The 26,977-nt window shown below is 43.2% G+C and overlaps 2 protein-coding genes and 1 non-coding gene across 5 annotated transcripts; 2 read left to right on the forward strand and 1 right to left on the reverse strand.

Moving 5' to 3' along the window:
- The first annotated feature begins 897 nt into the window (after window positions 1-897).
- On the forward strand, window positions 898-16,019 carry LOC143338896 (plexin domain-containing protein 1-like). Of its 2 annotated transcripts, none has more exons than XM_076759761.1 (13): window positions 898-1,461; window positions 7,934-8,103; window positions 10,584-10,727; window positions 10,834-10,903; window positions 11,622-11,744; window positions 11,825-11,943; window positions 12,087-12,186; window positions 12,597-12,692; window positions 12,783-12,864; window positions 12,949-13,009; window positions 13,095-13,218; window positions 13,913-14,073; window positions 14,177-16,019. In XM_076759761.1, exons 1-13 carry the CDS (start codon window positions 1,386-1,388, stop codon window positions 14,228-14,230), a joined length of 1,380 nt encoding a protein of 459 aa, XP_076615876.1. In that variant the 5' UTR covers window positions 898-1,385; the 3' UTR covers window positions 14,231-16,019. The 2 variants fall into 2 exon arrangements, with proteins under 2 accessions (XP_076615876.1, XP_076615875.1); XM_076759760.1 differs by having other exon boundaries at window positions 14,200-16,019.
- A 288-nt stretch (window positions 16,020-16,307) lies between these two features.
- trnac-gca (transfer RNA cysteine (anticodon GCA)) lies at window positions 16,308-16,379 on the reverse strand. Its single transcript has one exon. It is a non-coding gene; the product is annotated as a tRNA-Cys (tRNA).
- A 744-nt stretch (window positions 16,380-17,123) lies between these two features.
- On the forward strand, window positions 17,124-26,971 carry LOC143338588 (LIM and SH3 domain protein 1-like). 2 transcript variants are annotated; one of them, XM_076759059.1, is made up of 8 exons: window positions 17,124-17,312; window positions 18,538-18,632; window positions 19,373-19,457; window positions 21,664-21,771; window positions 23,012-23,119; window positions 25,423-25,492; window positions 25,604-25,689; window positions 26,293-26,970. In XM_076759059.1, the coding sequence occupies exons 1-8, from the start codon at window positions 17,244-17,246 to the stop codon at window positions 26,464-26,466; spliced, it is 795 nt and encodes a 264-aa protein (XP_076615174.1). In that variant the 5' UTR covers window positions 17,124-17,243; the 3' UTR covers window positions 26,467-26,970. The 2 variants fall into 2 exon arrangements, with proteins under 2 accessions (XP_076615174.1, XP_076615175.1); XM_076759060.1 differs by lacking the exon at window positions 21,664-21,771 and having other exon boundaries at window positions 26,293-26,971.
- Window positions 26,972-26,977: the final 6 nt, after the last annotated feature.

A 26,977-nucleotide genomic window follows, 5' to 3' on the forward strand; every position in this document is an offset into this window, starting at 1 on the left:
AATACAGAAGTATTTTAGAAAAAGTAAAAGCTAGGTGTGAAATCAATGCACTGACGAATAAAGAAACACTCTCTGCTCAGTCTCCATTGAAATTAAATGAATGCACTCATCTCACAGGTGACAGGAAACCAGTCCACATCCAAGGCTGCAAAGGGTCTGCTTGATAACCCCTGTCTTCAGCATGCCATGAGGACAAGGTCATAAAGAGGGGCGTGTATGGCCCTCCTTAGCCATCCTGTTTCCTTCAACAACAAAATTCAGCCAGAACTGTAACTCAAGAAACTGAGACACCCTGAGGTCGTCTAATTTATGACTGGACAGTCTGCTAAGACTCCGATCAGACCAACAAATGTTTCTCCAAGTAGGTAAAGCTTCGGATCTTGTTGCACGTCTTGAATGAACAATACAATAAAGTGACATTGCTTTATTCTGCTCTGCTCTATGTCTTCTCAAACAACAAAATCCAGTCAGAACCAGCCTTCATCAAACATATCTCAAGACACTCAGAGGTCTTCTAATGTTTAATTAATTTAATTTATACGAACAGAAAGAAATGAATCTTTTTCTCCACACTCTACTGTATCCTGAGCTCTAAAGAACAGACCATGACCAGCCAACAGCACCACCAACAGCAACTAAAACAGTCCGTACATGCATCATTTTAACAGCTGTGGAGATCAGAGAAACCTGCTCTCAGTAAACCTGTTCAGCCGTTACAAAAAAAAGAAGAAAAAACTTGCAAACAAATTGTACTAATCCATGTAATATGTCCTCAAACCGAAGAACTTCACAACATCAGGTTTGTTTTGGTTCTACGTGCTTCCACATGGGGGAGACATGCTCCTCCCAACTCCAGCCCCCTTTTTTGGTTTGGAAGGAAAGAAAAATGTAGAAATACATAAATATTTCCTCTTTGTGGAAGTCTTACAAAAAGCCAGAGCTCTGTTAGAGACAGAGAGAGAGACAGAGAGAGGAGGGAGTGAACAGGAGTAGAAAATAATGAGACTGGAGTCAAGGTCGAGCAAAGAGAAAGCACCTCACTCTGAAACACTTCAGCTGTTTGTCAATCTTTCCCTGCCATGGATCCGTCATCCCTGAAGTTACTCTGAGGGCCGAGCGAGGACGTAAAGCAGAGCGGAGACAGACAGAGGAGGGAGAACAGCAGCAAACCTTGGCTGAGGTGAGGAAAAAGCTGTCGTGTGGGAGAGCAGAGGCGAAGAGAGAGCAACGACAGGCGGGGGAGTAGAGGCGAGAGGCGCCCCGTTCTTCCAGCGAAGTGAGAGTGGAAACGGGGGAAAAAGAAGAAGAAGAAGAAGAAGAAGAAGAAGAGGAAGAAGAGAGGAGTGATAAAGAGTTGGGGAAGGAGGGAGAAGAGTCAGCTGGACATGAGGCTTTGTGCTGTTCTCCTCATCTGTCTCTCCCAGGCTGAGCTGGGGAGAGTCTGGGCTCAAGAGCACGAAGGTAAGCCCCCGTTCTTCAATGCCACCCGCACATACACACAGGTATGCACATGTGCTCTGATATTAACACCATTCTGATGCTTTTCTGCAGAGCAAACTGGCAAGAGCTGCAAGACAGCTTCAAAAAATATGGGACTTCAGGTTACCATAAATATTATCTGACCCGAATTCTTGCCAACTCTGGCAAGAAGAGAACAGTTTTTTGCACTTCTTCTGGGGTGGATTTGCGTGTATGTGTGTGTGTGTGTGTGTGTGTGTGTGTGTGTGGGTGCGCGAAGCTAACAGGTCCCTTGACGTTTCTCTCTGCCAGTCACAGGAAGCACATGAAATGGATTTTCTTAGGATGCCGTTCCAAAACGTCCGTATTTCCCGTTTGAAAAACCAAGTGTCTGGTGTTCATTTGCTCGAAACGTACGAATCATGCCGTCGTAAATCCTGCATTTTAGCGGATAAATGTTTGAGGTTGACCAGTGATTTCAATTACGACTGGTGTTTCCCCTCCAGCAGGCGTTTTAGAAAAGTAGAAAAAGTCAATGAGAGCTGCAGCTGAGCCGAGAACACTTTTCTGTGTCGCTTTATCTCAGCTCAAACTGTCTAATCACCCAGAATACTGCGTGCTTTGTAGTGTATTTATAATGTATACTCCTCTACCTTCCTGTGTGTGTGTCTGTATGTGTGTATGCGCATGTATGTATTTTGGTTCTCCTTGGAGATACATTATTTTTAGCCAGCCCCCGTTCATCCGCTGCCGCTCCTCCTCCGACAATCAGCGGTGCTCCAGTTTCTCTGGCCTCTCCTGTGGTCCCAGTTCCTCTGATCAGGGGCCCAGCGCTGCAGAGGACAACCCGACAGACCAGAGAGACACATCCCTCAGACATAAGACAATTTAAAATCCGGAAAAATGTCCGCGCTCATCTTCACCGCTAAAATCCGCTAAAAACCCAGTTCGAGCTGTGCAGCGTGCACCAGAGCAGCTCTCGGTGAAGTCGGTGGTGCTGGAGGCTGCAGACCGTGCCGCATGTCTTTTGTGCATCAGCTAATACTCAAGCAGCTTCACAAAATGATATGCATGGCTGTTCCCATTCTATCAAAGGTCTGTCTGCAACAGAGCAACGACACAAATTCCAGTGTCAGAACAAAAGTTTCATGCAGGTTTACTTCTGAAATTTGGTTGTTATAAATACTGGCGTGAAAAGGCCTTTACACCTGTTAGCTGCATGTAGGATATCAAATCGTGAGTTGAAATCCGTCTGAAAAGCTGAATGTAATGTGTCATTCATGTGCAAACACAGGCTGGGTCGGCAGCTTATAAAAGCAACACGAGTCGCAATGGCAATGCTAACATGCTGATGATTAGCAGGTATCATTTTCACCATGCCGGCATGCTAACATTTACCAGTTCACACAAAACACAAAGTACAGCTGAGCCTGATGGGAATGTCGTCATCAAGGAGGTATTTGGTCATGAACCAAAGTGCTGGTACAAAGTGAAATGTTGACCTAAATGAAAGTCAGGGGATCGAAGGAGGAGCGTACAGTACAGGTCCCCCCACCTAAAACATCCCACTACTCCAGCTGCATGACCTCTGCTGTTCAGATCTCTACTAACGACATGAAGCTTACTCAGCATGGCTGATTCTGCCAGTGCTAATGGCCATATGGGTCTACATCTTACATAGATTCCTGTCAAAGTGCACGAGTCACCGGACAACACCTGCTGTCTACACTGGTTTTAAAAGAAGGTGCTGAAGTCCAAATTATGGCGTGAAAAGGAGGAGGAGCTACGTTAAGGAACAGCATGAAGAAGCCTGGATTCACACTGATTCTCTGATACAGCCATGAACAGGTTTCAAACTGGATGGTAGTTATGGACAATGCTGATCTAAATCTGACAGGCAGCACTGATCAATAGTCTAGGTGGGCCTCCAGACAAATGACCTGAATGAGCTAAAAACGCCATAACACCAATATATTCTCATGAAGTTTTTCTAGGTTGGCACCGAGACAAAATCTTCAGTGTTATTATTTTAGCCAAAGAGGATTGAAGTCAGTCTGCAGCCTTACTTCCTGCAGTACAGTATCATGAACGTCACATCAAAACCTAAATCTGAACCGCAGTTAAATGTGTTTTATTCTGAAGGGATTCAGATTACTGCCACTACTACTGTACGTTTCTTACTGTAACATAATCTCCTATTGTGAAAACTATAAATACCGCAGCACTGAAAAAGCAGACGGTGAATTACAACTGGCCAACACCATCTGCACACTGGAACTGCACGTCAGCTACACTAAAAATGGAAAACAAGTTCCAAATTGTGACAAAACCCAACTTGATGACAGTGAATCAAAGGTTTTCTACTCTGATCCATCGGCCCGTATTTATCGAAAAGCAGCATTTTCTCTTTCCTTTTCGTGTCCTTATCAGTCCAGCTGCCAGTGTTTGTGATTGTGTGTTATGGTTACTGCTGTTCCTGAGTGCAAGGTGCCAAAAGGCTTCCTCCCACGCCATAAGCTCCAGGCTGGTTTGAACACAGATCGCCCTTTTAAAATCCAACCGCAATGAAACGGCGGTGCTCAACTGCGATGACACACGCTGACATACATAGCAGTGACCCCACATGGTGATCGCTCTTCCGCTGATGGTTCTTTTGCCAGAAGACTGCAGGTGCTTTAATCCCCGTCCTGACACTAACGCCACACTAACAGCACTCGCAACCTGACTGCTACAGGGTCAAGACTCCGTACCGTGAGATTAAATCATCTGCTGTGTTTGGACGGCACATAATGGCTCGCTCTCTTCTGTGTATCAGTCTCTGGAGCAAAGATGTTGGCCTTTTGTTCTCTTTTGGTGGGCCTGCAGATAATTCTCTTTCCTTTTGTGCCCTCGTTGTATCCTCGTTTCGACTTGGACTTCAAAGTGTTGTGCATTTACCCAGAGAGAGGTTATTTGCAGAGGAAATTTATTTTTCATCCCTGGACTTCCTCCAGTTGAACAGACTGAAAGAACATTTAGCCTTTGTCTCAGATGAGGAACTTGGTTCGGCCTAGTCCTCGGTTGCTGTCTCGCCTTCAAAAGCTGCTGTCAAACAGTAAAAATGTGACCTATAATGTCTGTCATCGACGGCAAATGATTAAGGAAATGCTGACAACAGACTGTGCGAGTTCAGCTAAAGATATAAAAAGCAAAGAATGGAAGAACGTCACAGAGGTACTGTACGTTTCTGGAAAAAGACACAGAGCGAGAGATCAGGGGAATGTGAAAGAGGCACGTGGGAGAGTGTAACGGGATGACTGAACACACTGTGTGTTTCCACAGCCCATTGTATATGTGTCCTAATTCAGTGTGCTCCCAGCACCCACTAGAGGTGCTTGCTGCAATGCAGACCCATCTGAAGACACAGATACGGCGGACGCTGCTGCCACGCAGGTGCCGTCGTCTCAAAACAGCTGCTTTATATTTGTTAATCGTTTAAAATAAGCCCACAGGAGTCGGCGCTCCTGGCACTGCGAGATATGTTGGATTAAACAGCAGGAAATGTGGCATTCTGCGGATGTAAATTGGCAGATAACGGGACAAATTTAGAGGACTGTCAGGACAATTTGCATGCATTGGATTTAGTTCTAATAGAAGGGCATCATAGTGTACATTTACAGTTCAACCATCTGGTATTCACCAGTAAATCTGTCACATCCGCCATTTTTTCTGCTCCAGGTTGCACATTCCCAGCGCAGGTTTCACATACACATCTGTCCGCCAGACCTGATGCTACTGAGGTCAGGACTCAAGTTTTAATGCAAAGCCCAACCCACTCTGGATCTCTTTTTAGTCCGTTTTTGGCTGGAAGCTCATCAAGGTCCACATGCAGCCAGGGTTAGAAACCTTCCAGGAAAGAGGACGAGCTCAACACAAGTTTGTAACACAAAATCTGCACGATCATATACAGGATGTCTGCACTCGGACAGGACTTTACAGAATCTGTAATGCATAGTCCCTGATCTGCCTCTTCCTCCTCCTCAATTCTCTTCCTCTGCTCTTCCCCCTGCTGTTTGACGCCTCCTCAGCTGTTTTGTGACGATGACGAGCGCTGCCAATCTGACCCAATTAGGAGCCTCTTGTTCCGAAGCTGTGGAAATAGCTTCCACTGCACCATAATCAAACTGGATTCCTCATTAGAGGCGTCTCCCCTGTGTGTGTGATAACCTCTCTATGTTTCTGTCCCTTGTCCCATTTTGTTTCTCAGGGCTGTTTTTCATTGTCTTCTTTGTCGTTGTGTTTAACTTCTCTGACAACAGACATTTGCAATTTTCAATCCTTATGCAACGAGGTAGCCCATAGCTTTCGGTGAGCCTAAAAATAACTTTGATTCTGATGGTAAAATCTTTCAGTATCTTACAGCCTAAAAGGCAGGAAGTCACTGCACCCGGCCCAGAAACGGTCCCTAACATAACCACCACAACAAGTCCTTTTACAAATATCCAAGAAGCTGTGGCAAAATTTAGATGCCATCTCACCTATTTATGTTTCAGCACCGACCACGTAGGTCAAAAGCGTGCACACAACCTTATGTGTTTGTTTAACATCTCATACCAAAACTATGGGCATTAATCTGCAGCTGCTACAGCCTCCGCTCTTCTGTTCTCAGTCTCCAACAAGATTTTGGAACCTGGTTGCAGGGATTTGTTCCCATTCAGCCACAAGAGCATTACTGAGATCCAACACTGATGCTGGGTGATAAGGCCTGGCTCGCAGTCTGCGATCATCCCAAAGGTGCTGGACGGGGTTCAGGTCAGGGCTCCGTGCAGGCCAGTCAAGCTCTTCCACAGCAGACTGGGAAAACCGCTTCCTTATGGACCAAAAGTTAATGTGACCTGGCTTTGGGCAGGGGGGCACTGTCATGTTCAAAGAGGAAAATGTTGCCACAAAGCTGGAAGCAAACTATTGTCTAATTTAACACTGAATGCTGCAGCATTAAGATTTTAATTGGAACAAACAGAGCAAGCCAAACCAAGAAAAACAGCTCCAGACAAAAACTACAAGAAAGTATGTGGAGCGGATCCAGGGAGTCCACATACTTGTGATCATATGTTGTAAACACAATTTAAAAAGAAAGAGGCTGAGAGGGGGGTCTGAACCTCAGGCTGGCTCTTCTCATTCCTCCGTCGAGATGATCAGAACATGCTGTTATTTAGCCGCTCAGTTTAGTGAATTAACAGCTCACATAAAATCTCGACAGCAAACTGGATTTAATCCCTCAACTTGTTCTTCAGCAACCGAACGGCAGAAAGCTTCACTCGACCAGCGAGTTGTGCTGATCTCACGACTCTGCCGGGGCAGTGAGTCATGGATCGGTTTACCGTCCAAGAAGAAAAGGAATACATTCCTCCAGAAAAGTTAATGTGAAAAATATAAACATCCATCCCTGATCTGTTCAGCAGGTGACCCACGCAAATGTAGGCCGTCAGCAGAGATGTGAAAGTGCTTGCACGCACACACACAGTCGTGTTTCCATCACTTTAGAGGACATTACATAGACTTACATTCATTTCCTGGAGTCTAACCATAACCACTGCTTGCTTAACCCAAACCTTAACCCAAGTCTTCACCCTAAGATTTAGTGATTTACATTATGGGGACCTGCATTTTGTCCCCATAAGGAAGGCAAGTCCCCACAGTGTGACTGTGTAAACACATTTATGTCCCACACGCACACACACATACATGTGCAGGAAGTACTTGGCCAAGCTGAGGGTTGTGCTGTGGCTCAGGAGGTACAGCAGGATGTCCACTAATCAGAGGGTTGGGGGTTCAGTCCCCGGCTCCTGTCGCAGGTTTTCGGGCGAGATGTTGAATTGCTGTGTGTGCGTGAAAGCAGCATGTGTTTTAAGTGCTTCGACTGGTCAGTAGATGAGAAAACCGCGATAAAAAAGCAGCCAGTTTATGCTTCACAGCTTGTTAATAACCAGTTACGGTCCAGCCAAAACACACATGCAACATTATGAGTTTGAAATTAAAAAGAGCACTATTTCTGCATGGCAGATGTAAAGAAAATACACTCATTAGTCTTTTTTTTCCTCAGTTTTGTGAGGATTTTTCTCTCTTTGGAATCGTCTAACCATGAACTTCATATTCTGTTGACAGGTCTGCCTGTTAATGATCCACATTATGGCAACCAATAAAGAGCAGATGTAATTTATTAGATCATGTCAGAGCCTTTTTGCATTTTGAAATTGAGAGGAGAGCTCAAAAGTCTGGACTCTAGAATTTGGTGCTTTATTCGCTGAGGAACTGACGGTGTGTGTCCATTTGATGCTCAACAACAAGTGAAGAATTTCTACAGCAAGAAAAAACATCTTGACCCTGCAGAGTCCAACAGAAATCTGTTTGTTCACGCATTCAGTCCTCCAGGATGTCTCTACGTGCAGGTGTGTGTTGACTCTGCTCAGTCACCATAATGCCTGTCTTGTTCTAGATGCGCCGAGCGGCACTCCTCTGCGGACGGATGGGGATCCGTCCGGTTTCCACAGAACCAGGAGGGACCAGCAGAGCCCACACAGACACAGAGAAGCCCGTAACGTGCAGGCTGAAGGAGGAGGAGGTCTTGATATCAGTACCCTGCCTGACAACATGACCCGCATAGTGGTGAGACTCAAACAACTGATCCTTCACTAAGTGCCACCTTTCAAGGCATGGAAATAACATCACGCTAGCCAGTCAGCTCGAGTACTTCAGTTTTCTGATGATTACTAGTGAAAAATAGGTCTTGGACATCAACACAGCGGTTAGATTTTTGCTTTATTGCTTGTATTTTCAGAGACAAGGCCTTGAGGGTTTGTTTGGCGAACATAATGCTTGGGTGACAAGTCTGGCTGGAGTTCCTCAACTCTTCTAAAGGGATGTTAACATTAGCATTGGTTTGGCAAACGTACGCCTGGTTAACCGCCCCAGCTCTGTTAAAGAGCAGCGTTTAGCCACGTCCCTGAGCTTTTATTATGGAACCATTCAGGACTGTCTTGCACTCAGCGGATGAGACATCCCCAAACAGGGCTAGCCTGAACTCTTGGGGAGGTCATCGTCCTGCGAAGCCAGCTAGCGACCTAAATGCATCAATGGAAATTCGCAAGAGAAAAAATGCTTGTTGTAACTTTACTTACGGACATGAGAGCTGACATGAGTCTTAGATCTTTGTGAAAAATATTTTGTGTACTGCTCCTAGCAACTGCTGCTGGAGCCTTTGTTTTGACTGAGAATGTTGTCGGCATGACGGATACGTCACTTGTTCCTGATTATTTTGGGAAAAACAACACCCTTCCAACAGGATATCGGCAAACACAAAGGTCAGGCTGAATGAATGAACTGAAGCTAATGGGTTATTATTAACAGGTATATAAAAGCAGGGGCTTATTCACCTCAGCTGCGGACGCTTTAACCTGCGTTACTGCAATGATACTGTGCTGAAAGGTCAATCGAGGCCAAGCTAGAGAAGCTCTGAGTGCAGTTATTGGAGTTCAGGTGGACTTGTCCTGTGCTATTTTCCATTCATTGCATCCCTTACATCTACGCGTGTGTGTCTGTTTGAGTGTGTATGAGGCGGTTTTATTCCTGTCTTATGTCCCAGGCTCCTCTTTCACTTGAATCAGCCTCAGTAAAATTCAACCCAAATAAACTGTGTTGTACATTTTTTTCCCTCTCTCTACAATTCAAATTGAAAACAGACGACAGACTCGTCCTGCCAACTTACAGTGTTTGTTTAAGCGTGGCGGCGCGCGCGTACGAGCGTGCACGTGTGCGTGCTCGTGGATGACTCACTTGGACAAGATCACAAGAAGCCCTGTTGTACTGCTGCTGTTGCCTTTTTTTTTGGGGGGGGGGGGGGGGCCCTCCACCTCTTGTCCAATGGGAATCTTTTCAATAAATCAGTCAGCTGTGAGGGAAACATATAATTGTCCCCTTCCTTCTCCTCACCTAGAAATCTCACACACACCTCTAGAAGACACAGGCTGGTGTCAGGCAGTGGAGATGGGAGAAAGAAGTGGGTCACTTGCTGTATATGGAGCAGGCGGAGAGGCAGTGAGAGCGCGCTGCATTTAACTGCTCTACTTTCTGAGCCCGCGCTAAACCCCAGAACCATTGCTCTCTGTCACCTTGAACTGTGGCATACATTAATAATGCCATCAAGACGGGAGATGTGTACCAAGATGCAGGCCCTGCTTGTCAAAGCGCCATGTGCGATGTGTAAACAGCTCCCCCAAGTGGAAGCGTATGGACAGAAATAGAGATAAATCCCAGATGTCTGCCGCGGTGGTTCCCAAACCAACTTTTTTAACACACAGCAATCTCCTCTCATAACCACTTCTGACTGGTTGTATGTCTCTGATCTGTGATTTTCCCCTCTCAGTCTGTGGGAATATTTCAAGAATGAAAAAAGCAAAACGTCGGGAAAAGTCCAGAAAAAAGTGCAGTACTTTGTGTAGCAGATACTTTCTTTACCTCATGACTTCTTCAGTTCATCCTGCGACTCCTCCTCCTGCGACCCCCAGCTTGTAAACCACTGTCCTGGTGTCCTGGTGATCCTCTCTGATTCACCGTCACAGGAACTACATGGCAAAATGGCTGAACAACAAACAAACAAACAAAGCAAACAATAAATTAAATGTTGGAGTCGAGGTATTATTAATGTTAAATCAACGCATTTCAGGCTGATGAGGATGTGATTATGAATGACGCTTGATACAGACAGACATATGCAGAGGTTTTTTTATCTATTAGATGATGAGATCTGGATGAAATATTAACAACTAATGATTATTTTCATTATTGATTCATCTGCAGATTATCTTATTGGTTAACTAATTGATTGTTTCATTGAAAAAAATGGGAGAAAGTTGTGAAAATACCTGTAATAATTTCTCACAGCCTAAAAAGATGAATTCAAATCACTTCTTTTATTCAACCAACAGCTGAAAATGCAAAAATGTTCATTTTACTTTCACATGACAGAGAAATGTGATATGAAATATGAGACAAAATCCGATCCGTGGCTGTTAAACCTGCTCTGAACTCTCCAAGAATTATGTTTTGTGAAAACTTCACTCCTGCAATGAGCGCCCTCTTTCTCTCAGGAGGACTCCCAGAGGTACTACAGATGGCAGAGCTTTGGTCCAAAAGACAGGCGGACTCAAGAGCTGTGGGTGGATCTGAACACCCTGCACAAGAGCCAAGTCCAGATCCACGGGATTCTGTCCAATACACACCGACAGGCAGCTGTGAGATGAGCGCGCACGCACACACACGCACGCACACACACACACACACACACACACACATCTGATTTAACACCCTGCCATGTCTGAGATGTGTTCTTCTCCACAGAGGGTAGCGCTTTCTTTTGATTTCCCGTTCTATGGACACTACTTGAGACAAATCATCGTAGCGACTGGCGGTGAGTTTCACTCGTCGTTACTCGATATCCTAGCGGCTCTCATCTGCTTTGCTCATCCAATCAGGGGATCGAGCGTCTACTAGTGTACTGAAGGAGACTCTGTCCTACCCTGGGGAAGTATTCCAAGCATACCAGGCTATAATAAATCTGGTTAATTGTAAATGCCTTCATTTTCTGATGGTTTTAATTGCTTAAAGCCTTGCTGTGCATGTCCTACATTTTTAACCCACAGACATGGTCATGGGAGAGTTATTTGTTATATTCAACATTCCTGCCTCAGCTCTACAAAAACGCTCCTATGCTTGTGAATGTGCAGGGGATGGGAATGAAAACTAATATTCACTTAAACTAAATTAGATTAATAATTGGTCTTTTATCCACGTTAGTCTTCCATCATGTGGTGATGTTGTAAAAACATGGAGCATTGTGGTCGTTCATCATGTTACATGCTTGTCTCTGCTGTCAAACGAGCAAAATAAGACCCTCCAGTCACATGTAGAGGTACTTATTTTCCTCTTCCTGCAACTGCAACCACCAAACCTGCTCATTCTGTCTTTAATACAGACTTGTTACATATTGTAGATCATAAAACTGAGGCTACTCTCTGGAGTCTGTTATAATATTATATCATATTATAAATATTAATATATATTAAGCACCAATTTGGAAGAACATGCACTGTGATGATTGGTTTTCAACTGCTGCCACCTCCCCCCAGGGTTCATCTTCATGGGGGAGATCACTCATCGAATGCTGACTGCCACACAGTACGTCGCTCCCCTCATGGCCAACTTTGACCCCAGCTTCTCCAAAAACTCCACAGTGAGGTACTCGGACAACGGTAAGCAGGAGCTCCTCGGTGAAGTCGGTCACGTGTGGGAGCTCCTGGTTTTCTTAGCCTGTGCTTCCTGCCCTGCTCAGGTAATCTATTTGTGGTGCAGTGGGACAATGTGCGGCTAAAGGACCGAGAGGCTGAAGGATCTTTTACTTTCCAGGCAGCCCTCCACAGGAATGGGATCATTGCTTTCAACTACAGAGATGTGAGTTATGGATTTCAACTGTTTTCTTCGCCATTATACAGTTTTGGTTACACAGGTTATGAATGCATTTAGCATTTGTGGAGGGAACGATCCGAAGATTGTGTGTCAGCCATGTTCAGACAAACACTGCTGTCATTCTTCAGGTTCCTGTGCCAGTGGTCAAGATTAATTCCACCGAGCATCCGGTGAAAGTGGGACTGTCTGACGCGTTCATGGCGTTCCTCCCTGCCTCGCCGCCCTCAGGTCAGTTCTTTTTACACAACTTACTTTAAAATGTGAGGAGACGTATTCCCACAATTTTCTACCAGACAGTTTTTGTTACGTCTACATGTGACATTTCTCTTTTCAAGTGGTTGGAAATGTCTCGCATTTCTGAGCACCAATCAGACTTCATCAGCGACACTTGAGTCAGATTTGATGACAGCTGTGAGTTTGATGCCCTGATGAAACTGATTGCCTGAGTTTTTGAGTATTAACCTCTAATAATGATGTTTATTTCTTCTGAACCTCAAGACTTAATCTTATACAGAAAGTTTTAAGTTTCCAGGGCTTTAAGGTTTACCTGTAACAGCCCAGTCTAGCAGCAATGCTTGGTTTTAAACACACAAAGCAGGAACATCCAAACAAACAAACATTTTCTATTTGTCTTGAAGACTCGAGGCGCCGTACGATCTACGAGTATCATCGTGTTGAGATTGACACCACAAAGATCGTGAGCGGATCTGCTTTTGAGTTCATGCCTCTGCCCAGTAAGTATCCTTACAATCTGACCTTTGCGTGACAGCCTCGCCTCATTATTCACCTCTTTAACCTCAGAGCACTGTATCCGATTCCTCCAGCTTGTCTTCAGCACACATCCTGTGATCTCTGCCTAACATCCAACCTTACGACGGGCTGCGGCTGGTGCAACACACTTCAACGGTAGGATGAAATTCTGAGCGATTTATCTTGTAACGAAGCCGTAGAGAGTCTAGTTCCCCTCATTTTGTCCTCACTGAGTTTCAGGTGCTCTGACGGTATCGACCGGCATAGACAGGAGTGGTTAGATTATAACTGCCCTGAAGAGGTGAGATACATTTCCCATTCATACGACTGTGAAATGAGCAGCTGTTTCATTCTTTCTCGAGTCATTCCTGTGGACGTTCTCTCAGGCAAAAGGCACATGCGAGGACTACAACCCGGTACTACCTGAGGCATCTATGAGCTCCTTCAACAACTCCTCCCCAGGTCCGACACCTTCTTCAGCAGTGCCCGAAGACCAGCCTGTCACCAGAGGTACGTTTCTCTGTAGCAAGAAACACAAGCAATCAGACAGCTTTTAAACAAACGTTCAGGTTCGTCAAAGATACTTTTTTATAATTATTATCCAAATTATTGCTTTTAAATATCCAGACTGACTTCCTGGTTCTAGTTTGACCAATCGTACTTGCAGAAGTTGTGCAGTTGTCCTCTGCTGAAGCTATGAAAATAAATTCCAGGTTGTAATAAACTGCAATTATCCTTGAAACCGTGTAAATGGTTTTTCACAAGCTAGCTGAGGGCTGTTTGTCAGTTCACTGGTTGACTGACTGTGCTGCAGTTGTGCTGTTTGTCAGAGTTTTACTGGGCATGCAGGTAATGCAACACAGATCATTTTCTTTTCTGTGTTCCTCCCTGGTCTTTGGTTCTGTTTTTCTCTTGCTTGAAGTACGATGTGTGGAAAGTGCTGTTTTTATAAAGCTCAGCTGAGTGAAGATAATGTTTTCCTGGGCATGTATAGAAGCATTTAGCAATGTGTTGTAGCTTATAATACCTGTATATATAATATCCTATATATATTTACACTCACTCACATTAGTTGTCAAGTACAATCAGACCTCTTGTAGTCAGTTTCTGCCGTCAACTCTTGTACCAACAGTAACCCACTAAGTTAGACATCCAAGGTACAACCACTTCCACACAAAGCATTGATTTAACAATTTCCTTTCAGATTTACAGACGGGTCCTCCAAACCACAAGGGGATAACAGAGAACACAGCCATCATAGCAGGTGTAGTGGCTGCGCTAGTTCTGCTCGTAGCTCTGACCTTACTGGCTGTGTACTACATCAACACACACCCCACGGTGGCTCCACCATTCTACCTCATGCAGGTGAGAAAAACAAATTCATGCGTTCTGTATAGTCAGCAGTTTAATGTGCTGTTTAAAGATATCCCACACACACACTCATGTTTGTCTGCTGCCTGGTCTTTAGCAACTACTGTCTGTTGTTCGTAGCGACGCACCAATAACTACTGGCCCTCCATGAAGTTCCGCAACCAGGGCTGTCACTCTAGTTACGCTGAAGTTGAGCTTGGGGGTCATGAAAAGGAAGGTTTCATTGAAGCTGAGCAGTGCTGCTAAGGGTCCTGGACTTGCAGGGCTCAGTCAGAAGAAGAAAGGACACCATCTTGAGGACTGCGAAAGTATTACAAGGATGAACATGGACGATCGGGCCGACCATCGACGCAGGACGTCCTCACTCCAACCTTGGCGGCTGGACAGTGTTTACTGTAACTGCTCTTGTAGCTCTTGCCAGCTTTCTCTGTGTCTTTCGCTCTTTGCCATCACACAGGGGATTTGCCATATTATCCAAGGGTTGGAGGGTCTGAGAGGAAGCCGACTGTACAGAAATGATGAGATGCAAACGTGTAACTGTACGAAACCCATCAATGCAAGGGGATGTCAGGGAATGAATCGAACTAGCCTTCATACTGCAAACCAATGTACAGCTCAACTTAACTCTGTGTTTTTGTTTTCATTCAGTTTATGGAGTTATTTTCCTTTCCACGCGACCAATGATTGGTTCGTAAAGTGTTATATCTCTGTGGACTTCACTATAACAGATATTTAGCTATATAACTGATAGTGATTATAATGATCATCTTGAACTCGTCTGGAGAAATATTGTTTGGATGAACTTTAGACACGTCAAGTTACAAGAGTTCTCTTTGAACTTTTCTGTTTAAATGTCTTCTAATAAAAGCTGGTGGTGAGTGTTGATATTAATCATATGCTTTGTGAAGGGTTGAAAGCAAATGGTATGGACCTACTGTATACTTAGACCAGGCATATTGATCACTGAGGAAAAATTGGTAAGATGGAAATATACCAGTCACTATCAGGTGAGTGCAGTTAACAAACTGTTTTATTTACGCGCTGATATTAAATTGTAATAATTGGGTGAAGGAGTTCAAAATACATTCATTCATTAAAACTTGTTGGAAAGTGCAACATTATTGCATCTAATTTAAGCATCTAATTTTATGATTATTGCATTTAAACATATTAATCTAATCCTGAATGGTATGCATTGTAATATCCTTTGTGATACCCTTGTTTGTTTTTCTTATATCTACCTAAAAACAGCAATTTTATAATACACCAGAAAAACACGACACAAACAGATTCAGTCACCAGCTGAGGATCGATGACAAACAATACATAGCACTGCCACACGATGGAGCCATAAGACCACAAGAAAGTCAAGAAGCCACCCATTGATTACTGGTTACTGATCGACCCCAAATCTAAAGCCCACTGCTACCAACAAGGCTTCAACCACAGAAGCTCTACAAGCTAGCAAGCTAGCATCGTGTAACAAGTCAAGACAGGTGTGTACGTAGTGTTTGGTAGAAACAAAAACTAAGGTTACAGTACAGCTAAATTAACACACCAGCATGGTAACTGCTTGTAACTAATTATATTACAGACTTTCCAAATGACTAACGATGACAAATTAAGGCTGAAAGATGACGAACGCAGCCGCTGCATAGCTTAAATGCTAACACTGCTGTCAGTTGCGCCTAATTTGTTCTAATTAGGATGACATGCTAGCAGCACACACAAAAAAGGAGTTCAGTTATCCTAGCAAATAACGAACAAACATGTAATTATGTTGATATATGACTTACAATTCGGTGGGCGGACATTAAAGCGTAGGTAACTTTAATAACACCTGTACTGGGACCTTAAATGGGAAACATAAAGCTTTTAAACTACATTTCCCAAATAACTGTGAGCAGCCAAGAAGTAGACTTGGAACATACCATTCTGAAGAGGAGGGTGGACTAGTCCAAGTAATGTGAATATTATGCACATAATACTTTAAAGGATGGTAAAACAGTGAAATACTTAAAGAAAATAAAAGTGAGTGATGATAACAATACCTATGAGGTCTTATTTATGTAAAGAACAATATGATTATATACAACATGGCGCAGGTGGGGATTTTAAGATAGCGGTTTACTGGTAAATACCCTTATTTTACTGGTAAGCGTGCGCTATGGACTGGTATTTCCTTTTGGTTAAACCCAATAAGATATATGATGAAGGGAAAAGAAAAGAGGGGGCACCCGGATTTGAACCGGGGACCTCTTGATCTGCAGTCAAATGCTCTACCACTGAGCTATACCCCCGATGACGACCGAAGGAGTGAGTCTTTTGTATTTATTTATAAGAGCGTGTAACGGGTTGTCTGTAATTTTCACTGTGACATGTGTTAGCGCAGTGAGCCACGGTACAAACATGTAGCTTGTAGATAAGATTCACTGTTAAAGCAAGACGGTTCATGCGGTTGTAATTACTGCCATTGGCCGGCAGAGGTAGCCAACTTTAGCTGATCCTTTGGACTCTCTTTTGGCCATCAAATGTTTTCTCATTTACTGTTTCCCGCTGATCTATAATAGTTTTGCCGTCATATATGTGGCTAGAGTCTGTTCTTAAAGTATTTTAAGCGTTACGGCATAATTCTACGATATTGTATTTGTCTAATATTCAGATTAAGTTGCTGCTCCTTTTAAGGTTATTACGGATTTCCCTTGATGCGTTTGATGCTGCCTTCAGGTGCGCCGCTAAAGCCCGTCATTCACAAGATGTGGTGGGATATGACAACAGCTGTCTGCGCTGCGTTTTTGTGATTTAGCACTGTTAATCTTAAAATATGAGAAAGATCAGACGGAATTGAAATTGCTGATTAGAAAACATCTTATTCTGGATAACTTGACATTTGGACACGCTATTTCAACGCATGTCTGGTAACTTATTACCCACAAACACTAAGTGAAAGTCATATATCCGACGGTGTTTTAAGGTACCGTGAGGGCTTCACGGCTCAAGCTTGACTCCTCCTCGCCTTGAGGTCTCCTTCGTATATTAATTGAAATGCCTGCAGGCGAAGTGGAGGACGGTCTGTCTCATCACAGCCTGTACTTCACCTCCGAACACTTTCTACTGGATCAGTGAGATTTATTTTTGGAGGTGAGGGGAATCACTTCGCCATCATGAATCCGCCCTGTGGAAGATGCAATAAACCAGTTTACCCCACAGAAAAAATAAACTGCCTTGATAAGGTAAGGTGATAGAAGACTAATCCCATTCACTAACACTAATATTCCTGTATGATAACTTTGATGCATTTGTAGTATGCACATCCCTTTAATTTTAAGATAGGTTACTATAAATTCTTCTTTTTCCTGACTGACTTTTGACTACAATTCTCATTAGAGTGAGCAGAATTCCTTAATATTCATTCTCAAAAGTTATCAGATGCTTTTCAAAAAAGTCCAAAAATGGTCCATAGCAGAGATGCAGAAGTCCTTTTTTTCCTTTGTGATGTTTATTTCCAACTGTTTTGTAAGGCAAATTGTAATTGTTGTTAAAATATGTAATTTTAACCCAAAATGTTGTGTTTTTGTACACTTCATATCATAGTATCACCTCTGTGATGTTTTACCACTGTGTGGAATTATCATAAGTGACACACATAATTAACACGTATGCACAAAAAATGCACATATACTGCATATACACAAAAATAGACACACACCAACACACATTAAGGCAGTGATGAGTTGAAAAAAACACATCCGGTAGATAAACATTGCCCACAATCCTCTAATTGTTAAGAAAAGGACAGAGTGCATATGTGTGTGTGTGCATGTGTCCTTCATCGTGTGTCAGCTTGTTAAGCTGCACTCTCATAATGTGACTGTAACCAGATAAAGACAACAGTCTGGTTTAATTTGATTAATTTAAAGACACAGTCAGTGCAATTGTCTGGCGAGCTCGATTATTCACCAGCGTTTCAAAAACTTTTTGTTTTTTAATTTGCCACCAAGATGTTTCCACACATGTTTTAGGACATCAACCCGATCACATAAATCATGTGAAGAAGAAGCCGCTGGGGGAGTTAGAGTACTTCAAACCACCTTGATCCATACTTTAATTGGGCAGTTGACAGGTGTTAATATGCATCTAAACAAACAATATTCATTCTCATGTGGCGCCTCTGCACTGTAAAAATCTCTTATTGGCTCTCGCTCAGTGCAGAGATGAGAAACAGAGGAACAGCTGTGCTCTCAGTGGAGGAATGTTCCCACTCTGTCACTGCAAGTTACACTAAAGTTTCTTATTTTAGCTGATGCCAAGTCCAATCAGCAAGCCTGAATTGAAGAATTCAGAGATATTTTTCACAATTTAAGGATGTTTTTACTTCAGCGGAGAGGTCCTCATGCTCTTGAAGCACTGAGCATTTTGCACTTTATCTCTGACTTTCTGCTCTGCTCCTCTCTCGAGTATTGGCACAAAGGTTGTTTCAGCTGCGAGGTATGCAAGATGGCGCTGAGCATGACGACCTACAAAGGCTTTGAGAAGAAACCTTACTGCAGTATGTGAGTGTTTGCGCCACACCGATCATCCCGATGGTTCAGATGACACCAAAAAACATTTATTTCCAATGTGGCTGAGACACACAGATGAGCAGAGGAAGCTGCAGTGTGCATCAGATGCCAGAAAATACCTCATTTCTGCAAATATTTGCACATTTTTGACTCTCATGACCAGACAGCAGGGCTGGCTCTTCACTGTCTGTCTGTCCTTACTTTGATTTATTCATGAATAACTCACCTATTTTATCCTTCATATGTTAATAAGGGACGAAAAAAAACAGATTGCATCACCAGCAGCTTGACTAATACATCCATTGATGTAAGAATAAACCCACAATTTTTTGTTTTTCCAGTCATAACAATTGTTTAATATGTACTTTCCTAATTTCCGTCCTCCTAAACCTTTTGTAGAATTTGTAAATACAATTTAATTATTTTTTTATTCCTATATTTTGGTAGAAAATGAGAAGAGACGAAGAATGAACGATATACATGAAAAATATCTGATAAAATCTAAAGTAGGCCGACATAAAGCTGATATTCAGAACATCAGTTAGGTTGACTTTAAAGAGCACAACATGAAGAAAAATGTCCAAAAAGTGAATGTAACCTGGAATAAGATCAGTTTTCTAAAGGAGCCAATGAGACATTTCCTCCCAAGATACTAAAATATATTTCTTTGCAAACAGTGAAATCATGATCTGTAAACTGTCATGGCGTTTAAAAGATGTCTTTTCTTTCAGGCATTACCCCAAAACGTCCTTCACCATCGTGACCGACACCCCCGAGAATCTGCGTCTCAAACAACAGAGCATGCTCAACAGCCAGGTGAGACCCCCGCAGACCCTCGTCTCTGTCCCCGCCGTCCCCCCTGCTCGCTCTGTGCTCTCTGTCGCTGGCGGAGACGCTCGTCATAATCTTGTTGCGTCACCGTGGTTGTCTTTCTGTCTGTCTCCTCTCAGCTGTCATGGCATGGACCGGGACACACCTCTCATGACAATTAGATTCCTACAATTGAATCAAATGGACCCAAATGCTAAAATTAGCACACGCTAGCTTGACTTTGATATAAAGATTTGAGCCTCAAAATAAATCTGAGCTTCATGAGGTGCAGTACTTTGAAAAAATCTCCTTTCTTTCAGCCTTTCATGTGGCAGCGGCTCAACTCGGCCTCCCTGACGGCCTTCGCTGCTCTTAATCTCTTAATCTAATCACACTGTTCAAGTCGGCAATTTAACCTGATCAAAGGGATGAGCCATCCAAGTCACGCAAAATTAAAGAGATTCCTTTGCAGTTTTAATTTAACTTCAGGGATTGTCTTGTCACTCAACGTTTGGAGGCGAAGCTTTTCTCCGTCCTGCAAAAGAGAGAAAAGTTTTCAGTCTGAAACAGTTTCTAAAACTCAGATCATCAGTTTGTGCTCTTAATGCTGCAGTTTTTTTGGGGTTTTTTTTTTTTTTTTTGGTAAAATACAGCACAGCACTGTTGAAATGTCCACAATAAAAGTCACAAATGTGTTGCTTGGCCTGGTGTTGGTACCCAGATTGTTGAATTTTGGAGATTGAGGCTAGGTGTTTCCCCCTGCCTCTAGTCATATGCTTAAGCTAGGCTAATTGATTAGCCTAGCTTTACGCTTAAGATAATCGACTCCTGGTTTCTATCTCGCTGACGCCCGACTGACCATTACGACCTGCTTGGCGAGGGTCACATCACTGATGGGAGGTAGCCGAGTTAGCATTATTGCTAGCAAGCTAATCAGTCACATGCTTTGTCTTGCCAACAAGCAAGAGTCAAGCTAACAAGGCTACAAGAAAGTAGCCTACTGACAAATTCTGCACTGTGACCCTGACCTTTGCCTTGCAGGCTGTCTGTTGGTTGATGTTGGGTTTCTGGTTGATGTTTAATTTTTTTTAATGTCATTTTTCAATGCTGTGAGCCCCACAAACTATAATCCATTCACTCCCATTGTATTATAGTGGGGGGAGAAATCTGAGGGAGAGGCATCTCAACACCTGCACACATTAAGCCAAAAACAAACTGACTGTAATTTGTGTGAACCAGTCAGTTAACGAGCATCTTATTGTGCACCGTTCAGTTTCCGTCAGTCTCACTTTCTCTTGAAAATCCATCACCATCGTCCTATTTTTCAACAATTGTGTGTCAGCGCGCGCTCAGCAAACAAACCACACATGTTAAATATTAGCACGACTGTTTGGTGGGAACCACAGAAGTGACACACATCTACCCGTCCAGCAACCACAGAGCGCTCTTCACAGGCGAAAATACAGCAACATCAACCTGAATTAAGAGTATTTAAGGCAGCAAATGAGTTTTGTGAAACACGGGATGTAAAAAGTGATGCAGCAGAATAAACGAACCAGTGTTAAAAAACTCTTAAACGAGACTCTGATGTCTGAAAGAAGAAGCTGATGTAACCACACACACAAGGCGAGACCGGCTCCATTTTTGGTCGAAACTCTTTTAAACTCTCATGTAAAATAACTATGTTATTATGCTGCACGACTGTTATGATACAAACACCATCATCTAACTTACACCGAAAGCTGTTTCCTCCTCTCTGTCCTTTCCTCTCGTCTCATCCAACCAACCCAGTTCATTGTTTATAACCATAAAAGTCTCGCCAGTCAGGCTCTCTCACCGAGGCTGCATATTCCTCATAGCAAGAACATGACTCACTTGTGTGTGTGTGTGCGTGTGTGTGTGTGTGTGTGTGTGTGTGTGAAATGTGCATGGATCTCAGATTTACTTTCAAGTAAACATTTCGGCTTTGTTTAGTGTTGCAACTGTTCCGCGCGGGCCTAAACTTACATGGAAATTTGACAAACAGCTGTTAAAAATGCAGAATGTGTGTGTTAGTGTATGTTCACATTTAGCTAAAGTGTCCGTGCAGACTCATAAAATCTGACCTCATTGTCTCGCCACTGACATCTCGACCGATGCAGCCTCTCAGGGGTCTTTCTGTCTGATGTCAAACGCTGAGTTTCTTAAATCCTGATGAATTACAAATTTACAGGCGCTCTATAAGGAGGACTTTGAAAAGAACAAGGGCAAAGGTTTCAGCGTGGTGGCCGACACTCCGGAGATGCAGAGAGTGAAGAAGACGCAAGACCAGATCAGTCACGTATGTCCGGTTCGCCTCCGAAACCGCTGAGCATCGAATCATCTAATAGCACTAAATCTTCAGTCCTTCGTTACGTCTACAGTCATAACAGCTCATTGATTGACCTTCTTCTTCTTCATTTTTAGAGTTTTAGGTGTGACGTCTTTCCAACCTCTCGCTGTATTCATGTTTATGTATGTGTCTGCATGTCTGCATGCACTTATATAGAAATCTGTCTCTTAACATGTTAACTTGCTTGCTAAATTACTCCTATGTGTTTTTGATCCCATGCTGCATTCAGGTCAGGTTTCATTTAACGTCGCTGACTCACCCGAGACAAGAAGTGCACCTGTTCCCAACCTGCAAAACAAGTCCCACAAATACAAAAAATGTCCATTTTTGCAGTAAATTATGGACATTTTTCAGATTTACTCTCTATGTTTTGTTTGTTTTTGTGAAATATCACGTAGTTTGACCTCTTTAGGTCTCTAAAAATGATTTAAATGAAACAGCACGCAATTCATAAATGAGTATTCTGTACAAGTAGGTTGCAAGTAGACAAATGGTGGGGTCACAAGTAAGGAAGTTTGGAAATCACTGTCCTGGTGGGAATTACAGGCAGGACATGAGTATTTTTCCAGTCACCAGTGTGTCTGTTGCTTCGCGTTTTGCAACAGTGAGATACCAACACACCATGAATGCAGCGTAGAAGTCCATGTTTTGTAGCTGTAGGATGAAAATGTGCATGAATTCAAAACATAACAAACCTAATGAAACCGTTTCGCTGCAGTTGTGCCATTTAACTTCAAATTCATGTCAGAGGTCTCAAAAGAATTATGGGAGTATAAGCTTATTCGCCTTCTTGCTGAGAGTTAGCTGAGAGGCAGCAGACGGTTAGCTTAGCTTAGCATAAAGAAACAGCTAGCCTGGCTCTGGCTAATGGAAACAAAATCTGCCTGCTAGCACCTCTAAAGCTTGAGCTATATCTCATTTCCCATAGAAAAACCTAATTGTAAGAATGACAGTTGTGGAGTTATGGGGGGTCGGACTATTTCTTGGATAGGCACAGTTACTTCATGGAGTCACCGATGGCCAGGTTAGCTCTTTGCTCCTGTTCTCAGTTGTTTTGTTAAGCTAAGCTAACCAACCACTGGTTGTAGTTTTATACTTAACATAAAAGCTAACTCAACAAGGAAGCGAATAAATTCTGTTTCCCCGAAAAGGATTTTATTTTTATGTTCTAATTGATCTTCCATTTCAGGCTCTTTACAAGGAGGACTTTGAAAAGAACAAGGGCAAAGGTTTCAGCTTCGTGGTCGACACTCCAGAGATGCAGAGAGTGAAGAAGACGCAAGACCAGATCAGTAATGTGAGTGCAGTCCCCCTGAAAAACACCTGAAAGGGTCAGTTCAACCAAAATATGACCAACCACTAGCGAGTGACATATGGAAAGTAACCAAGACCTTAAGTACAATTTTGAAATACTTGTACTTTCCTTGAGTTTTTCCATTTTATGTTACTATTTCTATTTCAACATGTTTCAGTTCATAAGTATTTTTAACTTGTGTTTATCATGTTGCTGAATTTTCTTTTTCTTTTTCCTGTTTATTAATCTCATGACCGCTCAGATTTACCCAGTGACCCCTTGGAGGGGCGCCACCCATAGTTTGGGAACCTCTGGATTAAACTAACTGTGCTGTATATAAAGTCGCTAAAACTGGCTCCACCTCCAGCAGCTACAACAGTAAAATGCTGCTTGCACATTGATGTTATTAATACTTATAATATGTACTTTTACATGTAATGGAGTATTTCTACATTGTGGTTTTGGTATTTATACTTAAGCTGCAGTAGTGGTTGCTACAAACATGAATAATTTTCGTTTTCTGGCTCTGGCTTGGGATGCTAGCTGTGTCCCTTTAAATCCAGCTGTTGTGTTGAGCTAAGCTAACCAGCTGCTGGTTGTAGTTTCATATTTAACATACAGACACGATCTAACTCGACAAGGAGGCGAATAAAGCATATTTCCCAAAATATCGAACAATTCCTCTAATTGACCGTGTGGACATCTCTACTTCAGCCTGAAAGTCTGAATAATCTGTCTTTGCAGTGAAACATCTGGTCGATCTCACTGCAATAGCAGTTTAAGTGTTCCACAAATTATGGAGCACAGTGTTTTTTTCCATAAGCGACAAAAAAACAAGCATGACAGGGCCAGATGCTCGCAGCGAGTCGAGACATTTCCCCGAGACACAGCGGGAAGACACCACGGTCCAACAACAGGAGCCATTTCAGGGCAGGGCGGCGGATTTGAGGACCGACTCGCTCCACAAACTGAGACGCGAGCAGAGAGAACAAACTGGTCCACGCAGCAGTGAAGGATGTCAGAGTGCAGCCCTGCAGAGACACACAGCACATTTCAGACATTTCTCCCCGTCCACCGACGAGCAGCTGCCCTATATGGTCAAAGTCTCTCAGCTGTGGACAGCTCTGCTGCACACACACACGCACACACACACGCACACACACACACACGCACACACACACACACACACACACACACACACAGACAGCAGCTCTTTCTTCTCTCGTGGGAGCGCTGGTTGCATGAAGGAATGACGGGTGATAAGCTGCATGTCAAAAGAGCAAAATTCAGTAACCTGATTTTCCACTGGTGGTTTTATGTCTTTATCCCTCACTCCTCGCTGTCTTTCTTTTTTATTTGTTTGTTTCTTTTTATTTGTTTGTTTGTTTGTTAGTCTCTTTCTTTCTATTTATTTGTTTGTTTTCATTTGTTTCTTTCTGTCTTCCTCCTTCCTCATCTCCCCATCCCTCCCTCTTTCCTTTCATTCTTACTTTCATTTCCCATCTCCTGTTTGTTTCTTTCTTGCTTCCTTTCTTCCTCCATCTCCCCCTCCTTCCCTCCTTCCTTCCTTCCTTCCTTTCTTTCTTTCTTTCTTTCTTTCTTTCTTTCTTTCTTTCTTTCTTTCTTACATACTTTCTTTCTCCTTTCTTACCTTCATTTCTTTCTTTCTTTCTCTAGTCCTCCCTCTCTCCCTCCTTCCTTTCTTCCTCCCTTCCTCCCTCTCTCCTCCTTTCCTTCTTCTTTCCCTCCTCTCTTTCTCCCATCCTCTTTTTGTTTTTAGTCCCTCCTGTCTTTCTCCCATCAGTCTCTTCCTGTTTTCTCTTCCTGAGGTCTGTTGAGGACACAGAGGGCTGCTCCTTCTTTTCCTTCTTCAACATGCAGTTTTGCATGGACTTCTTTTGGGGTGGATTTGCCTCTGTGTGTGTGTGTGTGTGTGTGTGTGTGTGTGTGTGTGTGTGTGTGTGTGAATGCCATAAAAAGACAAAAACAGTAACAGTCTAGACAACATTTGCAAGCAAAACTCTGCATATTCAAGCTGAAAGTGTGAAAGTAAACCCATTTTTATTGGTACATTTGAGCTTTGTGCTTCTGTTAAGTGTGACTGTAAGAAGAGGAAACAGAGCAGATCTCGAGGTCTTCAGCTCTTTGATGGTTGGAGGTTTCCACTCTACTAAAACTGTTGCCGTTGCACCAGAAATAAGCACCTCAGGAAGCACCACCTCTCAGCACCTCCTAAAATGGTGAGCTGCTTCTCACACTTGGCTTGACTAACGTGTGTGTGTGTGTGTTGCTGCTTATGTGTGCAGATAAAATACCATGAAGAATTTGAGAAGAGCAGGATTCGAAGTGACGCGCCTCCTCCTGAAAATAGACAAGGTGACAAGGCTCATTCATACTGCTCTAAAAAAAAAATCACATTTAACTGTATATATGTGTTTTAACTGTGTGTGTGTGTGTGTGTGTGTGTGTGTGTGTGTTTGTGTGTAGATGAAGGCCAACCGTCCAGCCCTCAGACATTCAGTCAGCCGGTCGGACAGATGCGTCCTGCAGCTGTGGCACCACCTGGTGGACTGGTAAGGGCAATGCATAAGTATGCACTATATGGCCAAAAGTATGTGGACACCTGCACATTAAATACAATGCGACTGTCAGGCATGTCATTCTGAAACAATGGGTGTTAATGTGCTGCTCTGACAGCCTCTGATACCGGTGAGAGGGTCCGGCTTTGTTGTGGTCATTTAGGGTTTCATGTGGGGTTTAGGGCCTCTATTGGCAGAAATATTCCTAAGCATGTTTTCATTAGTGTACAATCACATGAATATAAGAACTGTTGTACCGTAGAATGAGCTCTTTATGTCTACAGAGGGAGCAGGTGCACCATCATATTTCTACAGGAGCCCAGAGCGGACAAATCAAACACTGACTCCAGTCCACTGTAGGTTCTCCTACATGCTCGGAACGCGAGGGGTGCTCATTGGTTGCAATCTGCAATGTCACCACTAGATGTCCTTAAATCCTCCACACTGGTCCTTTAATGATGCCCAAAGTGTGTGTGTGTGTGTGTGTGTGTGCCTCACTCAGTAGGGTAATTCAATGCAAATGAAGCAGTTTGGACTATCTGCGGCGTTTATGTTACAGTGCATGTTCAGGTGTGTGCGTTTGATTCGCCCCCACAGAAACGGTACCAGGCTGTGTACAGCTACACGGCAGCAGAGGGGGATGAGGTCTCTCTCCAGGAAGGCGATCTGATCTTTGACGTGGAGCAGATAGACGAGGGATGGATGTTCGGATGCAACCAGCGCACGGGGCAGCGAGGTCTGCTGCCTGCTAACTACGTCCGACCTGTGTGAAGCCAGCACACCTGTGGGTCTCACCTCCAGCACCAGCTGCCCTGTGAATCTGCTGACACCAACCACAATCAGGCTTCTTATCAAAATCTTGCAAATGGAAAAGTTTTTCATTTCCCCCCGACAGGTTCTGCTTTGCCTTTTTGTCAGTTGTTTATGGTTTGTTGAAGAATTAAACAATGATGCTAAAGGTTTCTGAAAGTCTAACAGAAACCCACAAAAAGAAAGGAAAGCAGAGAGAACATTGAATAAATCTGCAGTTTACAGTAATTCACATGTAATTTTTTATCTTTCTCAGGTAACATTTACCTTTTCATACACGTCGTCCAGCAGGTGCAGCCCTGACACAAACAGATGCATTGAAGTGTAAATTGTGATTTTTTTTTTCCTGCAGTTGAACCAAAGCATTCATGAGTTGACATTTTCTAAAACCTCAACACTAGTTTATTATATTGAGAGGGAATATTGTGCATCATGTAAGCGGATTTGATTAAAAACGGAATATTCAGCTTTG

The sequence above is a fragment of the Chaetodon auriga genome, chromosome 20 (genome assembly GCF_051107435.1).
Source record: "Chaetodon auriga isolate fChaAug3 chromosome 20, fChaAug3.hap1, whole genome shotgun sequence".
Lineage (NCBI taxonomy): Eukaryota > Metazoa > Chordata > Actinopteri > Chaetodontiformes > Chaetodontidae > Chaetodon > Chaetodon auriga.